This window comes from Gymnodraco acuticeps, unplaced genomic scaffold (assembly GCF_902827175.1).
Source record: "Gymnodraco acuticeps unplaced genomic scaffold, fGymAcu1.1, whole genome shotgun sequence".
In the NCBI taxonomy this organism is placed as follows: Eukaryota; Metazoa; Chordata; class Actinopteri; order Perciformes; family Bathydraconidae; genus Gymnodraco; species Gymnodraco acuticeps.
In genome coordinates this window covers 3,683,413-3,707,133 of record NW_022992265.1, presented here as the reverse complement: position 1 = coordinate 3,707,133, position 23,721 = coordinate 3,683,413, and the positions used below count along the sequence as shown (strand labels likewise).

At 39.0% G+C, this 23,721-nt stretch overlaps 2 protein-coding genes across 6 annotated transcripts in view; one reads left to right on the top strand and one right to left on the bottom strand.

Annotated features, from left to right (window-relative positions):
* The first annotated feature begins 1,232 nt into the window (after positions 1-1,232).
* On the top strand, positions 1,233-4,309 carry stoml3a (stomatin (EPB72)-like 3a). Its single transcript, XM_034207238.1, has 7 exons — positions 1,233-1,308; positions 2,002-2,105; positions 2,489-2,561; positions 2,695-2,777; positions 2,934-3,137; positions 3,684-3,818; positions 3,924-4,309. The coding sequence occupies exons 1-7, from the start codon at positions 1,233-1,235 to the stop codon at positions 4,110-4,112; spliced, it is 864 nt and encodes a 287-aa protein (XP_034063129.1). The 3' UTR covers positions 4,113-4,309.
* The window catches only part of mtus2b (microtubule associated tumor suppressor candidate 2b), a 34,196-nt gene continuing 14,750 nt past the window's right edge, over positions 4,276-23,721 (bottom strand). For 2 of the 5 annotated variants that reach the window (XM_034207233.1, XM_034207234.1), the window contains exons 6-15: positions 16,200-16,292; positions 15,038-15,234; positions 9,600-9,666; positions 9,009-9,223; positions 8,796-8,901; positions 8,636-8,709; positions 8,454-8,552; positions 8,197-8,316; positions 7,591-7,691; positions 4,276-6,652 (exon numbers count right to left, since the gene is read on the bottom strand). In XM_034207233.1, the coding sequence (XP_034063124.1) occupies positions 6,445-6,652; positions 7,591-7,691; positions 8,197-8,316; positions 8,454-8,552; positions 8,636-8,709; positions 8,796-8,901; positions 9,009-9,223; positions 9,600-9,666; positions 15,038-15,234; positions 16,200-16,292 (1,280 nt within the window). In that variant the 3' untranslated portion in view covers positions 4,276-6,444. Of the gene's footprint in view, positions 6,653-7,590; positions 7,692-8,196; positions 8,317-8,453; positions 8,553-8,635; positions 8,710-8,795; positions 8,902-9,008; positions 9,224-9,599; positions 9,667-12,195; positions 12,382-15,037; positions 15,235-16,199; positions 16,293-23,721 lie in introns of those variants that run through there. The other 3 variants (XM_034207235.1, XM_034207237.1, XM_034207236.1) reach the window with 3 other exon arrangements.

Genomic DNA, 23,721 nt, shown 5'->3' with positions numbered 1-23,721 from the left:
AGACTTTTGGACTGAGGCTGCCGTTACTGATTAAAAACAAAATAATTAATCAAATATGTGACATCTTAAGAATAATGTCATACAGTAATATCCTTCACCTTAAATAACAATACTTAAACTTATACTTACACCACGAAAAGGAAACTTAACAAAACATAAACTACATTATTTAAACCTTAAAGGGGACCTAATCCTATCATGAAAAATGCACTTTTTGATGTCTTTTATACATAAATATGTGTCCCCAAATCTCTAACAAAGGGGGGTACAACGGAGCTGATATAGATTTGCGTCCGATATGACGTAATATCGGAAATGTGGTCCCACGACACTATCAGAAACTAAGCTATCAGAAACAATGCCCAACGTTTTTTTTGGACGTAATATGGTCTTTGTTTACATTAGCAAGCATTGCTAACACTCAGAGCTAACCTGTACTGGAGAGAGTATCTATAAAAAGCAGGAAATAAAAAAGGAATTCACCTTGTGGTAAACCTGCAAGAGAGAAAGCATTTGAGCTCCATACTGTTTCAGAAATAATGTGGTTTGGATATGGCGTTTAATCACGGCAGCATTTAGCTGTATCTCGTAAAATTCTGAGCAGGCACAAGCTCCCCTTTTCTTTAAAGCTAAGGACCCAAAATCAGCGTTTCTCTAACAGGGCTGAAATACAGGGATATGAGGGATGTCTAAAATGCATGATCTGTTTGGTATTATGAGCAAAACACATCATAGACATGTTTTTTAATATATTTGTATATATATCTGAGAACCATAATATATGCCTAAAAATAGCACGATAGGAGACCTTTAAAACTACAAAACATAAATAAACAACAAAACCATGAGAAAGTAGGAGAGCATGATCACATCTCCTTGTGCCTGTACATGCGCTCATGTTTCACGACTTCGATGCCACTTATTGTTTATTCATAAGCCGCACTCAACAGGTGTCCGACTCAGACTGGGCGTGAAGGTTAGAGTATAATGGAAGAGCACAGGAGCTAAACTTTGAACTTTCAAACACAGGAGCCATAGACTGGTTTGGCTCTGTGGTTCATGTTACCAGTTGGCACTACAAGGTGAGTCCAAGAGTCACACACCAAGTAGGGGGTATGAGTTTACGTATGTGTCAGATGATGAGGCCAAGCCACACCCAGCAGGGAGAACAAACAGGTAAACAGGCGCTGCGCTGTTTCACTTGATCCATCACTCCGACAACAAACTCACTAATGACCTCAACAACATCCAGCACAGCGGAGATGGTTACACAGGGTAAACTTCAGATTGCTGTGGAGAATGTGGAAGGTAAATACTTTTTATGATCCATCAAAAAATGAGTCTGTGACTGTCATTAAATGAGGATTAAAATGCCAGGGATAGCATATTGTGCTGTATAGGGATCAAGGAGGGATGTCACTGTTTATCAGATAATCAGAGATGACACAATTATTTGGCACAAAACTAACTTCAATTGTTTATAAAGCGTTTAATTAAGTTAAATTCCATTTCCCATTCTTATTCCAAGTCTTTGCGTGTATTGGTGTTTCTATATTTTGTCTTTTTGCACAAATTTGCAAAATGTTGATGTTGAATGCAATTGAATTTTTTTCGCATCTACTGTTTTTTTCTTTTAAATTAATAAATTATTTATCAAGAACAATATAATCATGATACTATAGATTATAAAATGAGTGTTTGTTCCAGCCCTATACTGATAAAAATCTACCCTCAGACTTTGAATGCTTCCTGTAATATCCCGTCTGTAACTAAATGAGACAACTACACCACAGTGTGATTATCAGGATGGTACATCAATAGTTCAGCAGCTTATCCCTGTCACTCCGCTAGATGAGAAGTAACATGACTTCCCCTCAGATATTAATTACATTGTTAGTGAAAAATGAGAAGGGTGGAAATTACAACAATACACGAGGAACCAAGGTGCCATGACAACTATGCAAAACACTTTTCCTCTCCTACTTTTTTCTCTCTGTACAGATAAAAACTCAGGAGGTTTGGGATGTTTCGGCTGGCTGTTGGTCCTCATATCCCTCCTCTTTGTTACAGCAACCTTCCCAATCACATTGTTCATGTGTGTTAAGGTACAGCATATTATCAGTAATGTACACTAGTTTAGAAAATGTCAGTTGTGTAAAAAATGTTGGAAGGTCAGAAATCCTAAAGCTAATGCTTAGTTGTTGACACAACTCTAGTAAATGTGTAATTTCAGAATATCCCTCCTCCATTGTTGTATACCACAGACACTGAGGGCACCTAAATACATATACTAGCTAAGACAGGGTGACTGACCAACAGCATATTTAAAAAAAAAAAAATGAATAAAATGTGAAGATGGTATGTGTTACTGTAGCTCGGGAGAAATCATGATTTGATAAGATATCAATTCTACCTTTACGAAGTTTACGCCAATGGTTTTTCCCTTTGTTATGTTCTCTATATGGATGGCTGTGTTTCTAACATACAGATAGTGAAGGAGTACGAGCGAGCCGTCATTTTCCGACTCGGACGGATCACAGACAGGAAACCTAAAGGGCCAGGTTTGTCACTACATGAATACACAATATGGGCAAAATGTTCTTAAAACATTCTTAAAAAGTAATTACCTTGCTATGATCTAATATACTTTATCTACAACCTTTCAAACTGAGCATGGTCTTTATTTCCTTCCAGGTCTGTTCTTTGTTCTACCCTGCACTGATACTTTTGTGAAGGTTGATCTGAGAACAGTGTCTTTTGACATCCCCCCACAAGAGGTACGTTGTTTTGTTCCACTCATGACCAAATGTGAGAATATCAGTTGTGTCTCTCCTGTATCACAGCTCCTCTCCATCATTAATGAAATCTGACGACCATCTTCCTGTGTGATCAACTTAGTAGCCGCATCATAACTGCAGCTTTGCACCTCTCAGATCCTCACCAGAGACTCAGTGACAGTGTCCGTGGACGGTGTGGTGTACTTCCGCATACACTGCCCCATCTCCTCTGTGGCCAATGTGAGCAACGCACACTCATCCACACGGCTGCTGGCTCAGACCACCCTGAGGAATGTACTTGGGACCAAAAACCTGGCAGAACTGTTATCTGACAGAGAGGGCATATCACTCAGTATGCAGGTGAGGAGTGAGGATTTTACATAGTCACTCTAAAAAGATATCAAAGTAATGGTTGAAAGAAATGGAAAATAGTCATTTATGTTCTGGTGGCCCCTATATTAGGTAAAAGAGACAAAGTAGGCCATTTCAAGTATTTAAAAAAAATGCCATTAATGAAATCATAAAACATACTTAAAATATCATTAGGATATCAAAAAATGTACAGTGGCATAAAGTATGTCGTAAAATATATATTTAAAAACTGCTTACTGATTTTTTAAAGGCAAATTGTAACCTTTTTCTGACTTAAGTCAGAAAAAGGTTACAATTTGCCTTTAAAAATTTACAATTTGCCTTTAAAAAATCATAAAGTCAGAGGATATTATTTCATAAAATGGTTTTTGAAATAACAGATACATTAAATACAAACAATCAGTACAATAGTATGTTATTAAAAAAAGTTGATAAAAAAACATAACTAAAATAATTAAACAACTAATTTCTGGAGCTAGCAATATTTAGCAACGTGGGTCACTATAGTATTTATTATTCTTTATTCCTCTGCAGGGATCTCTGGATGATGCCACTGACCCGTGGGGTATTAAGGTGGAGCGAGTGGAGATCAAGGATGTGAAGCTGCCCCAGCAGCTGCAGAGAGCCATGGCAGCCGAGGCAGAAGCCAGTCGGGAGGCCAGGGCCAAGGTCAACAGGCGGAAGATTTATTTTCAAATTTTCCTCTAACTGTGAAATAGGATGGATGTTGATAGAAAACATTTGTAGAACTAATCTTGTCTGTCTGTGTTTCAGATCATTTCTGCAGAGGGAGAGATGAATGCTTCCAGGGCTCTGAAAGAAGCCTCCCTGATAATCGCTGAGTCACCCTCTGGTCTCCAGCTGCGATACCTGCAGACCCTCAACACCATCGCAGCGGAGAGGAACTCCACCATCATCTTCCCTGTGCCCATAGATATGCTGCAGAACTTCATGAAGAAGTAATATTTATATCACTACTCTAGTTATTTTGACTGTTATAAGCTTTAGTGGTATCTCTTTCAGATACTGTACACTTCGTTATTACTTCCCATTGAAATGTTCCCTTTAAGATTGGCAAAATATAGAAAAGAACGTCATGCAATCAAAGATGTATCCACAATGGAAATAATTTTTGAACAAATTATGTTCTTATCGTGATTTAATACTTAAATACAAAGTGCAACATATACAGTGTAGACATACATTTCTCATCACTAACCACAATATTTTAACCAGCTAAGCTACAGTTGCGGTTCTGAAGGAGGTCAAATAAATAAATAAATAAATAGAACAAAAGCACAAGAAAAGTAAAACAAAGAACTATGAACAATGACCTTATAAAGACATGCTTTCATATAAACCAGAGCCTCAGTTTCTGATATACTGAATACAATCTTAACCGTAAACAATCAACAGAAGTACCCACATCCACGTGAAACACCAACTTTTCTGATATTGGATGTAAACTGTAAACAAAACCTCATATCTAGTGTCAAACAAACATTCAGTAAATGAGTAAAAGGTCATGTCCACGGGACACAGAGGCGATCAGTGCAATCGGAGAACCTGATGGAAGGCCATTTCCACTCCACAGAACACAGTCAAATTAAATCTATATCTGCCTTGCTGCTCATACATAACACAAGTCACCTGCAAACATATCACTGCTTGATCATATTTCCACATGTTGGGGTCCTAGGGGATCTGATTTTTGTAGTATATTATAGTATTAAAGCAACATTTCTTCAATGTATTTGTACATATTTGCTGATTGCACTTTGTATAACATATTTATACATATTCTGTACATTCAAATCATATCATTCAATGGACTTCCTGCAAAACAGACATTTGAGCTTGGTGATTATGTAAACATGAGCAAAAATAAAAATGGGATTAATACCAACAGAAAAAGATATGGCAGTTTCTTCCCTTTGCTGACTAATTATTCTCCACAATACCTGAGATTATAATCTAAAATAATAAATGAGGTAACCGCTTGCAGTTTTCGAGGATTGTTCTAACTACTTTAGATATATATTTGCTCCCTAGATAAATGTTGGTTTTTACCTCTCAATAGGGTTTTTGCCAATTTTGAAGGTTCAAAAAGAGAAATTAGATTTTCACCTTATACAGTATTTGTTTGCAAAAAAGTGTACAGCAACAGATACAGCAACAATTCAAAAGGGAAATAAAAAGAACTGTACAAATTCAACATAATGAACATATATGGATATATGTGTTCAGGTCAATACTGTACATTTTGACAGCCATCAATTATAGACCACAATACAAGGTGGACTGCTGTGCTTAACGGCTTCCTCTTTGGTGGTATCTGCAGATCCTGCACTTGTGTGGGAAATCATTTTCTTTTCTTAACCTAACTGAAGCCAATCTCACATTCAAAAAAATGTGTATAACACCATGATATTTTATATGTTATTTTCTGTCTTCATTTGAATACATCCTGGTGAGTTTTATTAAGAATAAGAGGTTACTTGTGTTGCCGTCTACACACTTCCTGCCATATTGTCACACATGGTAACCTTAAAATAAAATGCATAACTGGAAGACAGAACATGCTTTAGAGAGAGCAATACATTTACACACTTCTACAAACTTATAGTCAATAGTATAGTTGGCAGTTCAATGGATTTATGAGTTGTAGTCATACATTTCAGGGTCATCACTGATATCTAGTTTCTAGGAGAGAGAGATAAGGTAGGATTGGTAGTCATTCATACACTCCTGATATATGAAATATTTCAGAATGAAAATGTTAACATACCCCAGAGAAGAATCCACACTTTAAGAGTAACCAGGTAGTTCTGTGATTTTACTCAAAGTATTGCCTGTGCCTAGATAGAAGTTGCTGGTGGGAGAGAATGGACGGAGAAGGCGCTTCTTGTGTTTGTCCTTGCACTTGTGATGTTGGAAATGCCTTGTACATCCATCATCCTGAGCGCTGGATGAGAAGGTGGTGATGTAGATGGGGGGGGGGGGTACTTTGATCCTGCTCTCTGAAGTCTAGAATGACTAAAATCCCCTGCAGTCCCACAGCACGTCTGTTCAGTCATTTGGAATAGAGAAAGAGGATTCCCTTCTGATCGTTTATACAATTCTTTAGGTCTAAAAATCCTCGGGGTTGACTTTGGAAATGCACCACACGTGTCATCATGTCCGTCCATCAACATACTGGTAAATCCTTTAAACATTCAGGAAGAGTTTTAAAAAATCATGGTTTCCGATACCAGAAACAAGAAAGCGTTTGATACGATAGCCTCCCTGGAGGGTGTCATTGATGGTAGGAGTGAGGGCGGGCCGGAGAGCCTGGTCCAGAGAGGGGGCGATGGAGGGGGGAGGCGCTGGGGGACATGTGAGGGCTCAGTTCGCCTGTCTGAAGACGCCACAGCAGCTCCTCGTTGTTGCGACTCAGACGTTTCTTCTCGTTGCTCTCCTTTTCCACGTTCACCTGCAGGTGAGCATTATCCTCAGAGAGTTGCCTGAGGAAGAAAAGCGGTAGGAAAAGGTCAAAATACAAATGACTAGCAATGCAATCCTTTCAAATGCAGGAGTCAGAACTTTCCAACTGCAAGGTCACAGCTTTAACAGCTTTTCCCACTGCTGTGTTTGTCTAAAAAGGTTCTCTCTCTGTGCACAGACTGTATAACCCTTGAGCACTATATTGTACATATACATATTTCTAAGTAACATTTGGAGAAGTTCAACAGTTTTTATGACAAGATGCTGAATTTTGGCAGCATAATTAAAGATTTCTGTAACTACTTTTTATATTGTATTAATGTGCCATCTTAAGTCCACCTACATTCACTTCTACAGGTTAGAACTAGTTTTAAACATGTGTGGGAATTAACTAAGTACATTCACTCAAGTACTGTACTTAAGTAGAATTTTGAGATACCTTTACTTTACTTGAGTATTTCCATGTTATGCTATTTTGTACTTTTACTCCACAACAACTCAGAGGTAAATCTTTTACTTTTACTCCACTACATTTATTGTGTACCTTTAGTTACTTCTCGGATTTGGATTAATAATGGGAAATATATTCAACACTTTAAAAATACTTTAGTTACACCTGGAGTAAATTCACAAGCTACCCTGCACTATACAAAGTAAAAGAAACGGGACCTTTACCAGCTTTGATACACACATTAATGCATCAATAATTATAATCAAAAGATAAAATATAAACTATTCTGAAATGGAACAATCTGCATAATGAGTATTTTTACTTTGGGTACCTTAAGTATATTTTGTTAATACTTTTGTATTTTTACTTGAGTTACATTTTGATTGCAGGACTTTTTACTTATAACGGAGTATTCCTACACTCTGGTACTTCTACTTTACTCAAGTACAAAATCTGAGTTCTTCTTCCACCTCTGGTTTTAAATGTGCACTGGCATGCTTATCTGACCTGGACACAGTCAGGTTGTTGTCAATTCTCTCCTTCAGGTCCTCGTTCTGCTGCTGTAACACTTGTACTCTCTCCTCCAGGTACACATTCTTTTCAGCCTGCTCGAAAACACAGGAGAAAGATGCACCACATTAAATTCTTTAAATGAGGTATGACATTATATTTCAGGTGTAACATGATGAAATGACAATTCAAGACAGAGACATTTATATTTGGGTTTATAGTAGACTAACAGCCTATATTAGCACAACATTATATTATATTATTATATTATATATATAATAATATCATTATATTGTATAGTAGGCCATACAATGTCATAGTGTAGTATGTCATAAATAAAGTTACAAGTATATTATGTCATTCAATGTATTATAAAATGTTGTCATACAAAGTCATTGTATAGTATACCATTCAATGTCTTTAAATATGGTACAGTATATGGTATATATATAGTATAGTATGTCATATACAAAAAAGTCATAGCAGAGTATGTCATGAAGATGTTTTCCGTCATTTGATATCTTTATCTTAAACAACATTTGATGTGTTATTCATAACTGCAGCTAAATCAAACAGAAGCTAGACATCAAATTTGAAGCCTACTATTTTCTCCAATTCTGAGATCTTTTGTTCCTGTTGATGGATTTGTTGATTCTTCATCTCCAGCACTTCTTTCAGACTCTTCAGGTCCTCATCAATGTGTTTATACGGGGCCAACGCATCCTGACAACAGCAGACAACATGAGTCAAAAAACCAATACCAGTCTTAAAAACCACTTCACAACACCAGCAGCTCTTATTCAGCAAATGTGCTCAAAGCAGTCAGCACATGGCCCTGTACTGTTTCATGCAGCGGTTACCAATATCTGCTCATCGGTGCTCTTGCGTAGAGCTTCTTCAAAGCGCTTAGCTCGATCTCTCAGGCTGCGATTCTGAAACGTCAGCGTGTCCACCTGATCCTGGTGACCACACACAAATGAAAAGGTTAGTTACTATAAATTATGTATTTTCCCAAACGTTTTTTTTAGGGAGGACTGTTTACCTGCAGTGACAGTCTGATCTTGTGAAAGTCTTCTTCTAGAGATTTGGTCTGCTGTTCATGGGCCATCTTCAGATCTGAGTTAAGTAAAAAGTATGATATTATTTCATTCAGCAGTGTGATTCAGTAGAGGAGATCAACAGGGTTAAAACGTGGCACTTACTCTTCACAGTCCTGGCATGCTCCTCCTGCAAAGTGGCAAGAGTGTCGTCGTGAGCCGTCTCCATCTCCATCAAGGAAGCCTCGTGATCTTCACTCATCTCCTCAATCTAGAGTAGGCACATGAGGAATTATCTTATTTTGGAGATTAGGTTTTCACATCACATTTAGACACAAGTGTCCATCTGATATCCAGTCTTTATCTAAGCACACACACCTGCTCTCGCTGTTTTTTCCGCAGCTCCTGGAGCTCGGCCCTCTGATTGGCCTGCAGGCTCTGGGCCTCGGCCTGGTGCTGCGCCTTCAGCCGCTCCTCCAGCACTCCCAGCTCCTTCTGCTGCTGAGCCCGCAATCCCTGCAGCTCAGATTTGAAGCGGCGCTCCAGTTTCTCCTTCTCCTGCTGCAGTTGCTCCCAGTGTGCAACACTGAAAGCTGGAAAACAACATAGAGCTTCAGTTCGTTTCACCAGATCCAAGTTCAGATCACAAGTGACAAGAATATAAAATAGATTAGAGTTGTAAAATGTGTAATTTATTCATTTTGTGCTATTCCTCCAAATGTTTTCTCTGTTTGCCCATTTTTGAAAAATGTTGGTAAAATAATTCAATTGAAATCCTGTAGCATTCAGAGTTTGTTTAACGTTTGATATGAAGCAATGATAACAGGGCTATATTTCACAGTGTCTGTTTTATGGAGTTATGGGTTAGCCTTCCATGAGCAGAGCTAATTCCTCCCTTCCCTGTGTTAGTATATTGTATAACACGCCATGCAGAGAGCAGTGAGTGAGTCATTGCTGTATCCCACTTACCCACTTCATCCCGGATTCTGGCGAGCTCCAGGGACAGTTCCCTCTCCTTCACAACGGCACTCTCACTCTGAAACACATAAAGTATTGAACATCTCAGAACTGTATGAATAAATGTACGAACACCTACAGTTACACTGTAAGCCTGACAGCTTAAAATGTATGTAACATAATTAACAAAAATGTTTTGGTTGATTATAATTAGTTACCAGGTTTGTGGTACTAGTTAATTGTATTCCAATATACTGAGAGGTGTGTAGTATTTTGTCGAAAGGAACACTGCTGGACACAGAGCCACTGTGCTACACTTTAAATAATCCAGCATGAAGAAAAGAGAGAGTCTGAGATACGGTATTTGGAACCCAATATGTAAGCAGGAACATGTGCATTAAACAGGACTAAAGGTATACAACTCCGGTCTACTGTACTTTTGATAAGATTTAGATAATTAACAATGTTGTGCTGCCTGGTGCTCGCAAATCATAATTGAGCAAGACCCATGAGTAATGACAGCAACATGGTTTGTATTATTTATGTGTATAATGAGACCTGCATACAAATGACTTTCTCTGAAACACCACAATTTGACATCAGTGTATCATCTAGTTCACAACGGATCACAACAGTTAAGGGTCTCATAATTCAAGGCAAGTTAGGATTGTTAAAAGTGGGGTTGTTTAAAGTACTTTTCCATAGTAAGTGTATTAAATACAGTAGATGACAGTTGGCATGTTAGAAGAAGCAGACAGTAGGAGCAGGGAAGCAATGCACTATTGTGGAAATCACCAGAAAGAAAGCCTAGCAGCCGGAACACGGTTGCTGGTCTGCTGCTGCCTCAATTGGTTATTTTCTTTGTTATTCTGTGAATTTGGTGTTTTAAAGCGTTACTTCAGATGAATCAATGTCACACAATAACACACACACACAAATGGATTGATGGATCGTGGACGTTTAGTATTCTTTGAAGGAATATTACTATTTTGTATCATGGCTTCTGTTCCCTGTCAGATATGACTTCCAAACACCAATATAAAGCAATGAAAATATTCTAAATATAGCGTATAATTAGTGTACACAGCAGTATGCTGTTTTGAAACCGTACTTTGGTTTGTGGGGCGTGCCGATCGTAATCTTCTGGTACTGACTGTGTAAAAAATACTTCATACAACCCCACTTCAAAACATGCAAACTATTCCCCTGTGCTTACAATAAATGCCTGTTAACTATAACATTGTTGAAAAATTATACTCTGAAAAAAACTATTATACATGATTTGCACCTCACTCATAATATGTGAGACCCTCAGAGCACCTATTACTCACAGAGGAAGACACACCATACACTAAATGGCTATTGATCTTTTAAGTTATGCACACTGTTGCTCAGTGACAGATAGCAGTGCATACGAGAAACAAAGAAAGGCGAGACACAGAGAGCAGAGGGTAAAATATGTATGAGAGACTACACAGTATATCTCGGCAGTAATGATGTCATCCTTTAAGAGGTTTTACTTGGAGCACACAATCATCAGGGAGAAAATGCCATGACCTCATGAGGGATGAAGGATGGTCAGTAGGTTTTTTTCCATGTATTACTCCTCAGCTCCACCTTTGCTCCTACCCACCATTCCCTCTGTCTGCAACGCCCCTCCAATTTAGTTCTCCAGGGAGTTGTGTGACATGAATTCAAATGTTCCCATCTGATATTCAGCCCTCAAAGAGGTACCTAAATAAATGATCAAGGCTGCAACAGATTATTGTTTCATTATCGATCATCTTGTTGATTATTTGTGTGGTTCCCGATCAATTGTTAGGTTAGTTAATGTTCTAGCTAATGTTTCTTTGATTCATCACCAATTATAAATGGCTTGTCAATAGTGATGTTTATCTTTTTGTGTCTATTGTCTAGAGATTTGAGTGTCACTTTCTGGACAGCAATAAACATGGCTTTTTATTCTAACGGTGCTCATTTTCCATGAGATACTGTCATGAGTTAATTAATACATCGATCCAGTTTCAGTGGAACCATAAAAAGCATCCCAAAAGTGCATTTGCTTTTTTGTTTGGACTTAACAAAATTCAGGCTCGCTCCAGTGAACAAACAGGAAGCTGAAACTACATCATTATTCTAAAAAGAGAACCTGAAAGATGATTTCCTGTAGAGGATAAATTCAGCAACTTTAGGTAAACATGTCACTTAGACATCGAGAGGATGAGCACTCCTATACATTCAATAACATGTAATCACCCAGACTACTCCAGCACATACAGTTAAGACACAATGTACACGGCGAAATAGCAAACAAGTGTAAGGTTATAGCAGAGCATTAATAACATGTTATGTAATGCCTCAAACTCTGAGGGAAAAGATAGAGGGACAGTGTGACACACAAGCCTGCTTTGACTCAGCATAATCATGCACAGCTTTACTCTCTGTTCTCCAGCTCTGTCTCTAGGTAACAACTGAATGTAACGCTCACATACACAGACGCACTCAGATCCCCCCCTCACTAAACACACATGCGCACAACCGCAAATATAGAAAGGAATCCTCGGTGCTGAGACTAGCCTGCTGCCTGCAGAAGATGTACTGCCTTTACCGTTCGGTCCAGGAAGCACAGAGGGAGGATAGGGAGCCTACAGCAGCAATGGCCCATTCCAGGCTAGCAGACAGCAGCATCCCTGAGCCCAGTGAGGAGGAGGCAGCAGTGGCAGATGTGAGTGCCAGAAAGATACAGAAAGAGAGACATAAGGGGAGGTAACCAGGCAAGGGATGGGGAGGGGAGGAGAGAAGGGAAGACCGAAGCCTCACCTCGTGTCCTGGTTTGCGACCAGCGTTTATCCCTGCTGGAACAAAGACTGCCAGCCCTGCCCAGATCTGCCTGCCCTCCCCTCAAACCCCCACCAACACGCCCAGAATTAAATTTACTCTCATGGCAGCGAGCAACACACACACATGCACAGGCTTTTGCATCTTTGAGAAAAAAACAAAAAAGAGTGGAGCCGGAGAAGCAGGGGGAGGGAGATGATCAATAAGTGACCAATTATCTGCACTGTTACTCAGATTGGAGAACACAGCTACACACAGACATTTGGATACATACAGAAAACATGTCCTTGGCTTAATGAATATCAAAGTACGGACTGAAGCAAAGTGTAGCTTTGGATGAAATGTTTTTGTTGCAACAAGAACAGTTCCCATGTATTAGCAACATATCAATACTATAATGATAGTGTGATATGAGACTTAAAGGTGGGGTATGTAATTTATTTCAGAAACACTTTTTGTTATATTCCATGGAATGCTCTTAACATCCCGATAGCAATGAACATATTAAATGCTTTGATATAATACATAAAACAATTTAATCTGTGGAAGCCGTAGTACTGTAAAAAGCACGACCAATCATTTTATCCGGCCCGGCTAAAATAACTGGATGGCCTACCTGCCTGTCAGCCTTCCATCTGTGCACAAACTTATCTCGTGCCCTCATTGGTCATGTGCGCGTTCGTGTGTTTTGGAGGAGGGGCTCGGTAAGGAAGTAGCAGATTTTTTCCGGTTGTGTATTTTCAAATTCTAGCACACTCGAGCTGGTTTCTCCAAAATTAAATACCCCACTGACCCCACCTTGAATGTTGTCTTACATTTCGGATATCAGTGTCTCTGAAAAGCTGCATTACAGTAAAGTGATGTAATACAATGAACTGTACATACTGTCCTAGCTGTTATATCATTTGCTTTTAACCACTTAGTCATTTCATCCACATAAATACAATGAAAATGGTTTTGTGTTAGTATTTTGTGAAAGCAAAGGATATTGAGGTATTTGATGTATTTGATACTATAGAGTATAAAGCTATTTCTTTGGTATTCTATTTCTCTTACACACTGAACCTTCTAAAGCCTCATCAATATGTTATCACTGCTCTAAAAATCCTGAACAGAGTCAACCAGTACTGATAAACAGTGGTGCTGGAGGAGAGGCTACAGGAAGACATTGAATACATTGGAAGACATTGGACAGTATTTAAGGTCAATACATATAAAAGACCGGCATCTACACTGCCCTTTAATCATTATAAGGGATTCAAAATCCAATTAAAAGAACATTTTAAAGGGGAGCCTAGCTGTCTTCCCCCTCCGACCTTAGAGTACTCTTTCCATTAGACAATCACTCTCAGTCATAGCACCGCGAGGCACAGGCTGGTAGCTCTAATCTCATATATCATCTCCTACTGTAGAGCAGAACCCGTGGGTGGTGCTGGGAAATGGAGGCAGAGGACCAGGAAAGGGCAATAAACAAGAGCTTCATCCATACTCTAGATGCACAACACACACCAACAACAGAGATCATCTTATACAACAGCAAAATACACTTGAGACGTACCAATTCAGATATTTAAAATGGATAACAAATGTGTTTGTATCCCATTCACTAGACAATTCAGCAGTTTTAGGACAGACCTGACATGAAAGGCCAGCCAGCTCTATTGAATACATTCTAATTTACTCAATGAAGATATGAGAAGCCATTGTACATCAAACATAATTTCCCTTTGAATTAAATGGAAAACACCATTTGTATTTCCCCTCATCTTCCTCACACATTTTACTGACACATCCTTCTGCTTTGTAGGTATTCCCAACGTATTCAAAGTGACAGGCTATGTGAACAAAGTAAAGCTGACATCAAAAGCTAGATGCTTCAGGTGTACTTGGTGCGTAGTGCTTTGTAGTTGCATTCTGACGCTTGCAACAGCTTTCCCTTCCGCGTGTATTAGCCCGGAACATGTCTACAACAGCAGGATTAACTAGCATGCACATTTTTGATATGGACAAAAGATAAAATATAAATACAGGATTCTGCATGACACTGCATGACATTTCTCTACCCTCTGTAAATAAGACATTCCTTTATTCTTTATTCTAGAAGCTTCACTTCAGTGAACCCCTATTACTGTTATTCCTCGTGGCATGAAAACCAACGAGTAACCAACCAGCCATCCATCCATCCATCATGATGCATGTCAAATTCAACTTATCAAGTTATGCTTTTGTTCCACAAAATGTCAATGCAAACAAGGCCTGTTTTGACCTCGGCTAATTACAAAATAATTGATATTAAATAACTTGAAATCTCTCAAAATGCATCCTTTCTGAATCTCCAACTTTCTAATCTTGGAATTGATCAAATTCATGACATTAATGAGTTAATTTTTCAGAAATGAAAGCCTGATTAATATCTTATAGCCCTGTGAATGAATGACTTCATCATAGCTTCCTTAAACAGAGCTAAGAAGGAAGGGGACTGGCTGTTTTTAATGTAGGATTCATTCAGATTTGGACTTTAAAACATTTAATGGGGCTTTCAAAGTGATGGCAAGACCAATATTGCTTGCAGGTCAACCTGGTGGAGGTCACAGAGCTCTGCTGTAGCCTACCTTGATACAGAAATGCTGGGTAGTGATGCTGAAAACGTCCAGACACAGAGAGGCTTTCTTTAGCTGGGCCTGAAGGCTCTGAACCTGCAGGTCCTGCTGCTCACAGCGCTCCCTCAGCTGCTGGATCAGAACCCGGTCCATCTCCTGGGCCCGATCAGTCTGAACAGCGCCGTGAACTGCTGCCGTCCGCCCCTGAACTAAAGAAACAAAGAGCAGGAGGACAAAAACAATATGATGACATATTTTCACTCATAACAAACTTAATGAAATACAGACATAATAACCAAGTAAGTCATGTAAAGGCCAATTATTAGCTAGTTTCATTCAGAGTGTTGTGTTATTGTCTCAGTTTTATATCACATTCAATTGAAATATTGTGTTTTGTTTTGACTAATACTCCACCTCTTATTTTGTTACCTTTAGTAAATAATTAATAGACAAAAACAACATTAACATTGATCAATATCCAATAGCAATACTAAAAAGCAGATTTATACTGCAGATACTATTAGCAGTTGGTATACTCTCGTAGCTGTAGCAATAAAGCGCTGATTGGTTGGAGCCACAGTGGTTTATATCCTCCCACCTGGTGGAAAATGGTCTTTCTGTTACTCAAGTCATCTCACTGCTCATCAATGAGCTGCCATTTCCTCCTCATATCTTAACAATCATAGTGAGAAAACACGAGTGCATCATGTGAGCAGTAGAGAAATTGAACTGTAACTCTACCCAGCTGATAATCTGTCTATGTGCTCTCTGGGAAAAGGACAAATGCTGACTTGTTGTGGTAATCTGACCCAGCAGGGTTTTCTACTGAAAGAGCCATCCCAGCATTACTGCTCCTGAAGCTTGTTGCTATGACAACAGCAGGCTGCCATGGGTCTTGTATTGAGCATTGAGAGAGAGAGAGAGAGAGAGAGAGAGAGAGAGAGAGAGAGAGAGAGAGAGAGAGAGAGAGAGAGAGAGAGAGAGAGAGAGAGAGAGAGAGAGAGAGAGAGAGAGACTGTACAATTTAAAGGTACAGTAGCAACTGATGGTGCTGCATTATTGCGACTGCTGCTTTACTCCCGATGTAGCACTAAACTAAACATACCATATCAGATACATACTGGATGAGCATACAATTTGTATTCACATTAACATTAATTATTGTAAGACTCACCAGGGGACTGTGGCTTTGGCGAAACCACAGCAAATCTTTTAGGAGAGGACTTTGGTGCAGCCTCCATGTCCTTCTGCATCTCTCTCCTAGAGGCTGTGCAGTAAAGAGACAGGTTCATATGTTATATCATATATTTGAAAAAGGAGAAATACACTTGTTTTCTCTCATAAAGATTTTTTCATAGATTATTTGTCACGAGTTACAGTTGAGGTATTTAAAGGCATCATTATAGTATTTTCTATTTCATGAACACCCTTTTATAAGACGCCGTAGACATTTAGTTCTTATCTCACATTTAAGATAACATGCAAAACATGAAGGTTTTAGCAGGTCTCCCTTGAAAAAGAGATCAATGATCTCAATGGGATACACCTGGGTAAATAAAGGTTTGAAATGAAATGAAATAAATAGTTTCCTATGTCTACGATTATTTGTTGCACCTTTTCAAAGAAGATTAAATTACAGTAGGTTCCATTTGATCTGCTGCAGAAATTCAAATGTTGCTTAAAATGAAAGGGCCACACATAATTGTTATTCAGTAAAACATGAAAACAAGGTACTTTTTGTGCTATTTTGGAAAATTGAAGTACTTTTTAAAAAATCTTTAATCTTTAAATCTTAAATAATTGTTCTGGATATTTTTGGGATATTGTTAAAAAAATAAAATAAACATAAACGTATATAAACAAGATAAAGATGAGGACAATATGGTACTGTAATAATCATAATATGGTACTGTATGGCTACCATCAGTGTGGTAGCCATAATGTACACACAAGATTATTTCATGTATTACTGTAAATCGGTATGAAGATGAAAAACATGATATAGTAAAACAAAAAGCTGTTATTTTTTAAACTTCCAAATATTTGATTTCGACCAGGGAAACATACACATTCTTCTTGCCTTTACATTATTCTATTGAATTCATCTGAGAAGGTGAAATCAATCTTTTGTCTCAAAGTTTAAAACCAAAAAAGGTTGGGAACTACTGTAACCCACAGTTGGGGAAGGGTCTGAATGAGGAGCAGTGTGTACAGTCAGTGACCACCAGCTGGAGTCGCTGCTCCACTTGTTCACACAGGCTCTGTGGCAAGAGGCTGAGATGCTCCTGGCTCCTATACTGAAACACACTCTGTGCCACTGGATGGTGCTGATACTCTACATTCACTGTAAAGGTGCTAACCATACAGTCTATGGTGCTAACACAGGCCACAAGGTGCACCAACCAACAACAAAGACGCCTACATCAGCAGAGAGGGAGTACTATATGATACTGTATCACTGACGTGTTGCAATACAAAGCAACAGTAAAATACATTACAGCAGGGCTCACTTTTATAGGTTGATTATGTTTCATGTTGCATTGCTTTTTTCAACCTAAAATAATATCTCTCACTGGGAAAGGGAAATGAACACTGGGTGTGACGCGCCTGTCAGGAGGAACAATCAATCATGCTGTGGTGCTATAACATCTTTATCACCATGAAGATGCTTTGTGGTTCCACCTCAGCTTCAAATTCATCCAGCTCATTTTAGAGGTTTTATTTATTTATCAAAACACATGGGGGGAAATAAAAAGAGGATTCCTGGTTTTGTCTGTAAAGTCCTTTAATGATTATTTTGTGCTAAGATACGTAATTCTAATAATCATGTTTAATTACATGCAGAGACAACCAGGCTACTAATTACATTACATTACATGTTACTTGTTAGACGCTTTTATCCAAAGCGACTGTTACGTGCCGTAGTGTTTGTGTGTGTGTGTGTGTCTTTCTCTCTCTCCTTCTGATTCCCTAGGTGCAGCCTGATTGTCCCCAGGTGCAGCCTCTTCCCAGGTGCTCCTAATTCCCAATCAGGGCCTCCATATAGGACCGGAGGAAGACTGCAGTGTCAGTGATTGCCACATTTTCCTCCTCTGGCTGCATGCGTACAACCTGTGTTCTGTAGATCATTAAGAGATGTGCTCCTGGATATGGGACACTAGTTTAATGTAGTGATGGCAAAATGAAGCTTTGAATGAAGCATCGAACCACTTGGACAATTGTGTCGGAAATAGGTTAATTTCTCGAAGCTTCAGTTACAGCGACCTCTCCTGGCGAAGTGCAAGGCTGCAGTGGGTTTAACGTATCTTTGCCTTGAAAAATATTCGATGCACACACACTAAGACTGAATATCATGTTCTATTTGCAATTAAAGATTGATAATTGTGTGTATTGGGTTATTGAGAAGAGACTAGAGAGTGCTGGACATTTTTTTGGGAGGAGAGGGCCTTTTATCAGTTATTAAAGTTGAAAAGCAATGATTAAAATACATCCATTCCAGGCTTTGAACCAGCTGCGCGGAGGACATCGCCGCATTCGGGCCTCCGGCTGTACCCACTGGGCTATCTATTCCTTAAAATATTTAACTGTTTTTATATTACTGATAATTGTCTTTTTGTTCACAACTTCTCCACATTTCGAAGTGTTTCCCGAGCCAGAACGACCTATCTTTCTTCCTGGCTTGCTCTATAACGATCCAATTCAAATGCAATACCAACAACAACTCAACAGCAACAACGCACACATTGCGCATTGTTTAGAGCGGTGATAAAGTGTTGAAGCGCTCAAATTCGAAACTGTTTCAACCTGTCACCTGTCAGAATCGAGAGTTGATTCATTCAGGAAATGAAGCAGTTGCTGCTTCGGACGTCACATGTCACGTGATTTGAAGCAGTTGCTGCTTCGGACGTCATATGTCACGTGATTTGACAACACACTCTCACTCCCTAAGCGTCCAGGAGCGACGTTTGGTCAGTGTCCGTGGCGTCCAGTTGTGACGCTCCTAGGCTCCTTCAGCGTCATAAAGGGACGCAAATAGCTTTCAACTGATTGCAATGTATTCCCATCTGCGGCGGGATTTGACGCTCATGGAAGCACGGCATTCGTTTGTGTCGGCTGCCCTTAAAGGCAATGTGAGCGTCCATTCCCATTGGATAACGGAGAATTGTACACCCGGAAGTAAGTATTCCTCTTACTGTCGATTGATTTTACAGTGATATCTGCACTACTCATTGACTAAAAAACACCAGATTATCCTTGATAATTACACAACATTGATTGGTTTAAATTGTGTGCAATGCTTTTGTATTTTTCCCCTTCGATTCGGAGAAACAAATATTTTTTCGGAGTAAAGGATGGCAGAAGACACTACACTACCCAGAATCCCCAGCTATCGTTTGGACTACACCATGTGCTCTGTTTGACAAACCCCGTTTTTTTCACTATTCATTCCAATGGCTGGCGTCTATGTCACGTGATCTTCAAATTTCTCCCTGCAGAAAAAGACAACATGGCCGAACTTCGTTTTATTCTCGGTGGAAAATGCCAATTTTAAAGTTAGTTTGGCCATTAAAATTCGTTTTGATGTCATTTGATGCGAGAAATATGAGTTGTTATTTCAGATTATGTGTGCAGTGGATGTCCATGATCTTTAGTTTGCTAGTTATTACGAAGATTACTTCAGGAAATCGCGACGTTTTCATTGTTACCAAGGTGGTTGCTAGGGACGCTGCTATCGATATTATTTCTGTTATGTTGTGTAACTGTTTAATGGTGTTATCTTTATTGCTACCCCCTTCCCCGTCAATGTATAGTGTTGGTCCACAGCGCAAACATATTAGTTTAACAAAATCCGCATCTAAAGATTGCCTACGTTATTTTCCCCTGTGCAATTTCAGTCTCACATCTCACAGCACATCGTCATTAACAAATACCGGAAACAGACCGAAAACTTTTTTAAAAATAAAATAATACTTTATTCCGAGTGTGCTTGCTTTTCTCTTTGAAAGTCATCACATAACGGCATTGTAATACACGGTTCGGCTGCATTACATATTACATATCTGCCGTAGTTCTGTATTTATAGAGCCCTGATGAGAAGACTTATAGACAAACATGAGGAACTGAAAACGTGACGTGGATCATAAATATATCAGCCATTAAACAACATCTTACATTTCTTTTCACACAATACGTCTCCTTGCAGTATCAACACTAATTCGGCTGACTTTTATATTTGATCCAATTGGTAGATAGGCTGTATTTACACCATAAAGGTGCACAGCTGATATAAAGGGACACCTAGTGGTTAAAGCATGTTATTGAATTTCATTATTTTTATTATTAGATATTAATAGGATCCCTATAAAGTATATTCATTACTCGTTATTCTCTACTAATAGTTCATTAAAGACTGTATATAATGACTATTTTGCACAGCCCTTTCAAGATTTTCTAAGGTTTATTGACATATCATATAGGCCTACACAACTATGGTGTAGTTCTGCATTGAATGAAAAACTTGGGTCGCAGGTTCCTCAATAGTGCATTACAAGACATCTATCAATATTTGTGCATACCTCCAGCAATGTTAACTATGTTGAAGCACTTATTTTAACTGATATTATACATAATGTATTATACTCTTATAAGATGTATGTAGATATTTCATCTCCGGCCTTGTCAGGTATTGAACAATCAATAAATAAAGATCACAGAATTGTTAAATATAAAACACAGAATTTGTGTGATTATACTAAATGATTTACAAATAAATACCACTGCATATTTACAACTGTTACACATGCTGATGTAACGAAAATGTTCCAACTTGGGATCAATAAAGTATATCTTATTTTAAGCTGATCGATGGCTACTGCCATATTTGCAAAATTTGCCTCTGAACCTTGACAAGTGCATGTTTCAGGCTTATCAATTCATGTAATGTAATGTTATCAATTAACAACAGGGGTCACAAACATAAGACCAGCTGTTAAATAAAGCTCTTCTGACCTTAGCTGGCATGTGTGTATATATATTAATGCTGCCCATTATGGGCACAAGCAATTTTCACCCATTTATTAATTATATGTTTTAAATTTGAGTGTTTCCTATCCCCTAAACCTCCAGGGATGTACACAGTTTAATACTGGCAACTTCTTATTATGGGAAATACGAAAACGATTTTAAAACTACAACTCCCAGTAGAGACGTGCCATAGATACAGAACATGTTGCGAAACAGAATAGCCAGCATGTGTAGTTCTGGGAATGGGGTGGGGGACGCGGTGGACCCGTTCAAATCCAGTTTTGGACAGTCTGCCGTTTATGGTTCCATCCCATTTCAAGTGCTGTTCGAAAATCGGCGTAACCCTCGGAGCACACTCTCCAATCACAGAGCTTGAGGACTATCACGGGGTTTGTCAAACAGAGCACATGGTGTAGTCCAAACGATAGCTGGGGATTCTGGGTAGTGTAGTGTCTTCTGCCATCCTTTACTCAGAAAAAACATTTGTTTCTCCGAATCGAAGGGGAAAAATACAAAAGCATTGCACACAATTTAAACCAATCAATGTTGTGTAATTAACAAGGATAATCTGGTGTTTTTTAGTCGATGAGTAGTGCAGATATCACTGTAAAATCAATCGACAGTAAGAGGAATACTTACTTCCGGGTGTACAATTCTCCGTTATCCAATGGGAATGGACGCTCACATTGCCTTTAAGGGCAGCCGACACAAACGAATGCCGTGCTTCCATGAGCGTCAATTCCCGCCGCAGATGGGAATACATTGCAATCAGTTGAAAGCTATTTGCGTCCCTTTATGACGCTGAAGGAGCCTAGGAGCGTCACAACTGGACGCCACGGACACTGACCAAACGTCGCTCCTGGACGCTTAGGGAGTGAGAGTGTGTTGGATTTGAAGCAAACTTCGAAGCACTGGGTTGCATTCCAATAGTCCATTTAGCTTAGGAACCTTCCTAACGGAGTGAAATGACCCGGAAGTACGTCACTGGCAGCCATGATAAGTGCCGTTCCAATTCTCCAAATGAAAGGAAAGGAGGTTTCAAACTTCCTTTATAACCTCCTTTAGCTTAGGAACCACTGGACCTCCCTAACCGAAAGGAGAGGAGAAAATGCTGCCCCACAATACATTGCAGCCGCAGCATTTGCCATCACAACAGTCGGCCGTTCATGGAAACAACCGATTATGACGGAGAAATTATATCATGAAAGTTACGGTGCTTATTAAGCATTTTAAAACGTATGTGGTAAGTTGCCAAATTGCTTTTTTCTGAACGTTCATCAGTATTATAATCAAAAAGAGAAATATGAACGTTAGTTTTTACTGAAATGATCAAATAAAGTCAACATCTCACAGTCTTTACTGAGCTGTGTGGGGTTTGTTCAACTTTTAAAAGATGTTTGAATGGTGATATACACAGTGATATATGTTAAGGACTAACGTTTATAATAAATACATTTGTATTGATTTTAAGATATTTTCATAGTTCATACAATCATACGTATTGGGATCATTTGTATTAATGTGGACCGGAGGGAGAGGGTGACGAGCATAAGTTTCACTTTCCTTTTTTATTTCAATTCCAACTTTGGTCATGAAGAATATGTTTCTCTGTTGTCCACGTTCATAAAGCATAAAACAACAGCATCAGAGCACGGTGCAGAGTCTCTAGATGAGTCCCTCGATCTTATTAAACATCCATGTTGTAGTCCGCTGTATAGAAAACTGTGGTTTCCATAGTTTCCCCACAGCAGCAGACGCACATTCATGACGTCCGCTGGCGCATCATAAACACGTCGGATAGTGAAAGTGCATTCGGATTCTCTAAAGTACTGCGGTCTCTTCTCCTAAGTCCTTTTGAATTCTCCTATCCACTATCCCTTAACCCCGTGACGTTTCATTCAGAGGTCAAGGAATAGGAGATAGGGTTAGAATTTAGGAGCTGATTTTTGGATTATCGGAACGCAACCCTGCTTCTATGGAATAGGAAGTCCAGGGTTGAAGCTCCGTTCGAAGCTTCAGTGTCAAACTGCCATCCCTAGTTTAATGTGAAAGTTAGCAGGTGAGCAGCCTGTGTTCTTTTTTTGACTATTAAAAGGCCTGTTCGTGACTCCAGAGAACGGTTTCCTCTCTTTTTTCTCGTGCCTGATCAACGTTGTGTTTTGTTACTTCCCTTGGTACCCCTAGATTTAGAGGGAACGTAACAGCGACTTACATTACATTGCATTTAGCTGATGCTTTTATCCAAAGCGACTTACAATAAGTGCATTCGACCAAGAAGATAAAAACTTGAAGAAAACAGAATCATATAAGTACATCAGGTTTCATAGAGCTAAAACATTTCAAGTGCTACTCAACTGGCTTTAGATAAGCCAGTCCTTTATTAGTACACTGAACAAAAATATAAACGCAACACTTTTGTTTTTGCTCCCATTTTTCATGAGATGAACTCAAAGACCTAAAACATTTTCTATAAACACAAAATAACCATTTCTCTCAAATATTGTTCACAAATCTGAAAAAATCTGTGATAGTGAGCACTTCTCCTTTGCTGAGATAATCCATCCCACCTCACAGGTGTGGCTTATCAAGATGCTGATTAGACAGCATGATTATTGCACAGGTGTGCCTTAGGCTGGCCACAATAAAAGGCCACTCTGAAACGTGCAGTTTTG

Coding starts and splice junctions, on each gene's coding strand:
- stoml3a (XM_034207238.1), top strand. CDS start 1,233: ATGACCTCAACAACATCCAGCACAGCGGAGATGGTTACACAGGGTAAA. Junction 2,106..2,488: donor CATTGTTCATGTGTGTTAAG/GTACAGCATATT, acceptor TCTAACATACAG/ATAGTGAAGGAGTACGAGCG. Junction 3,138..3,683: donor GCATATCACTCAGTATGCAG/GTGAGGAGTGAG, acceptor ATTCCTCTGCAG/GGATCTCTGGATGATGCCAC.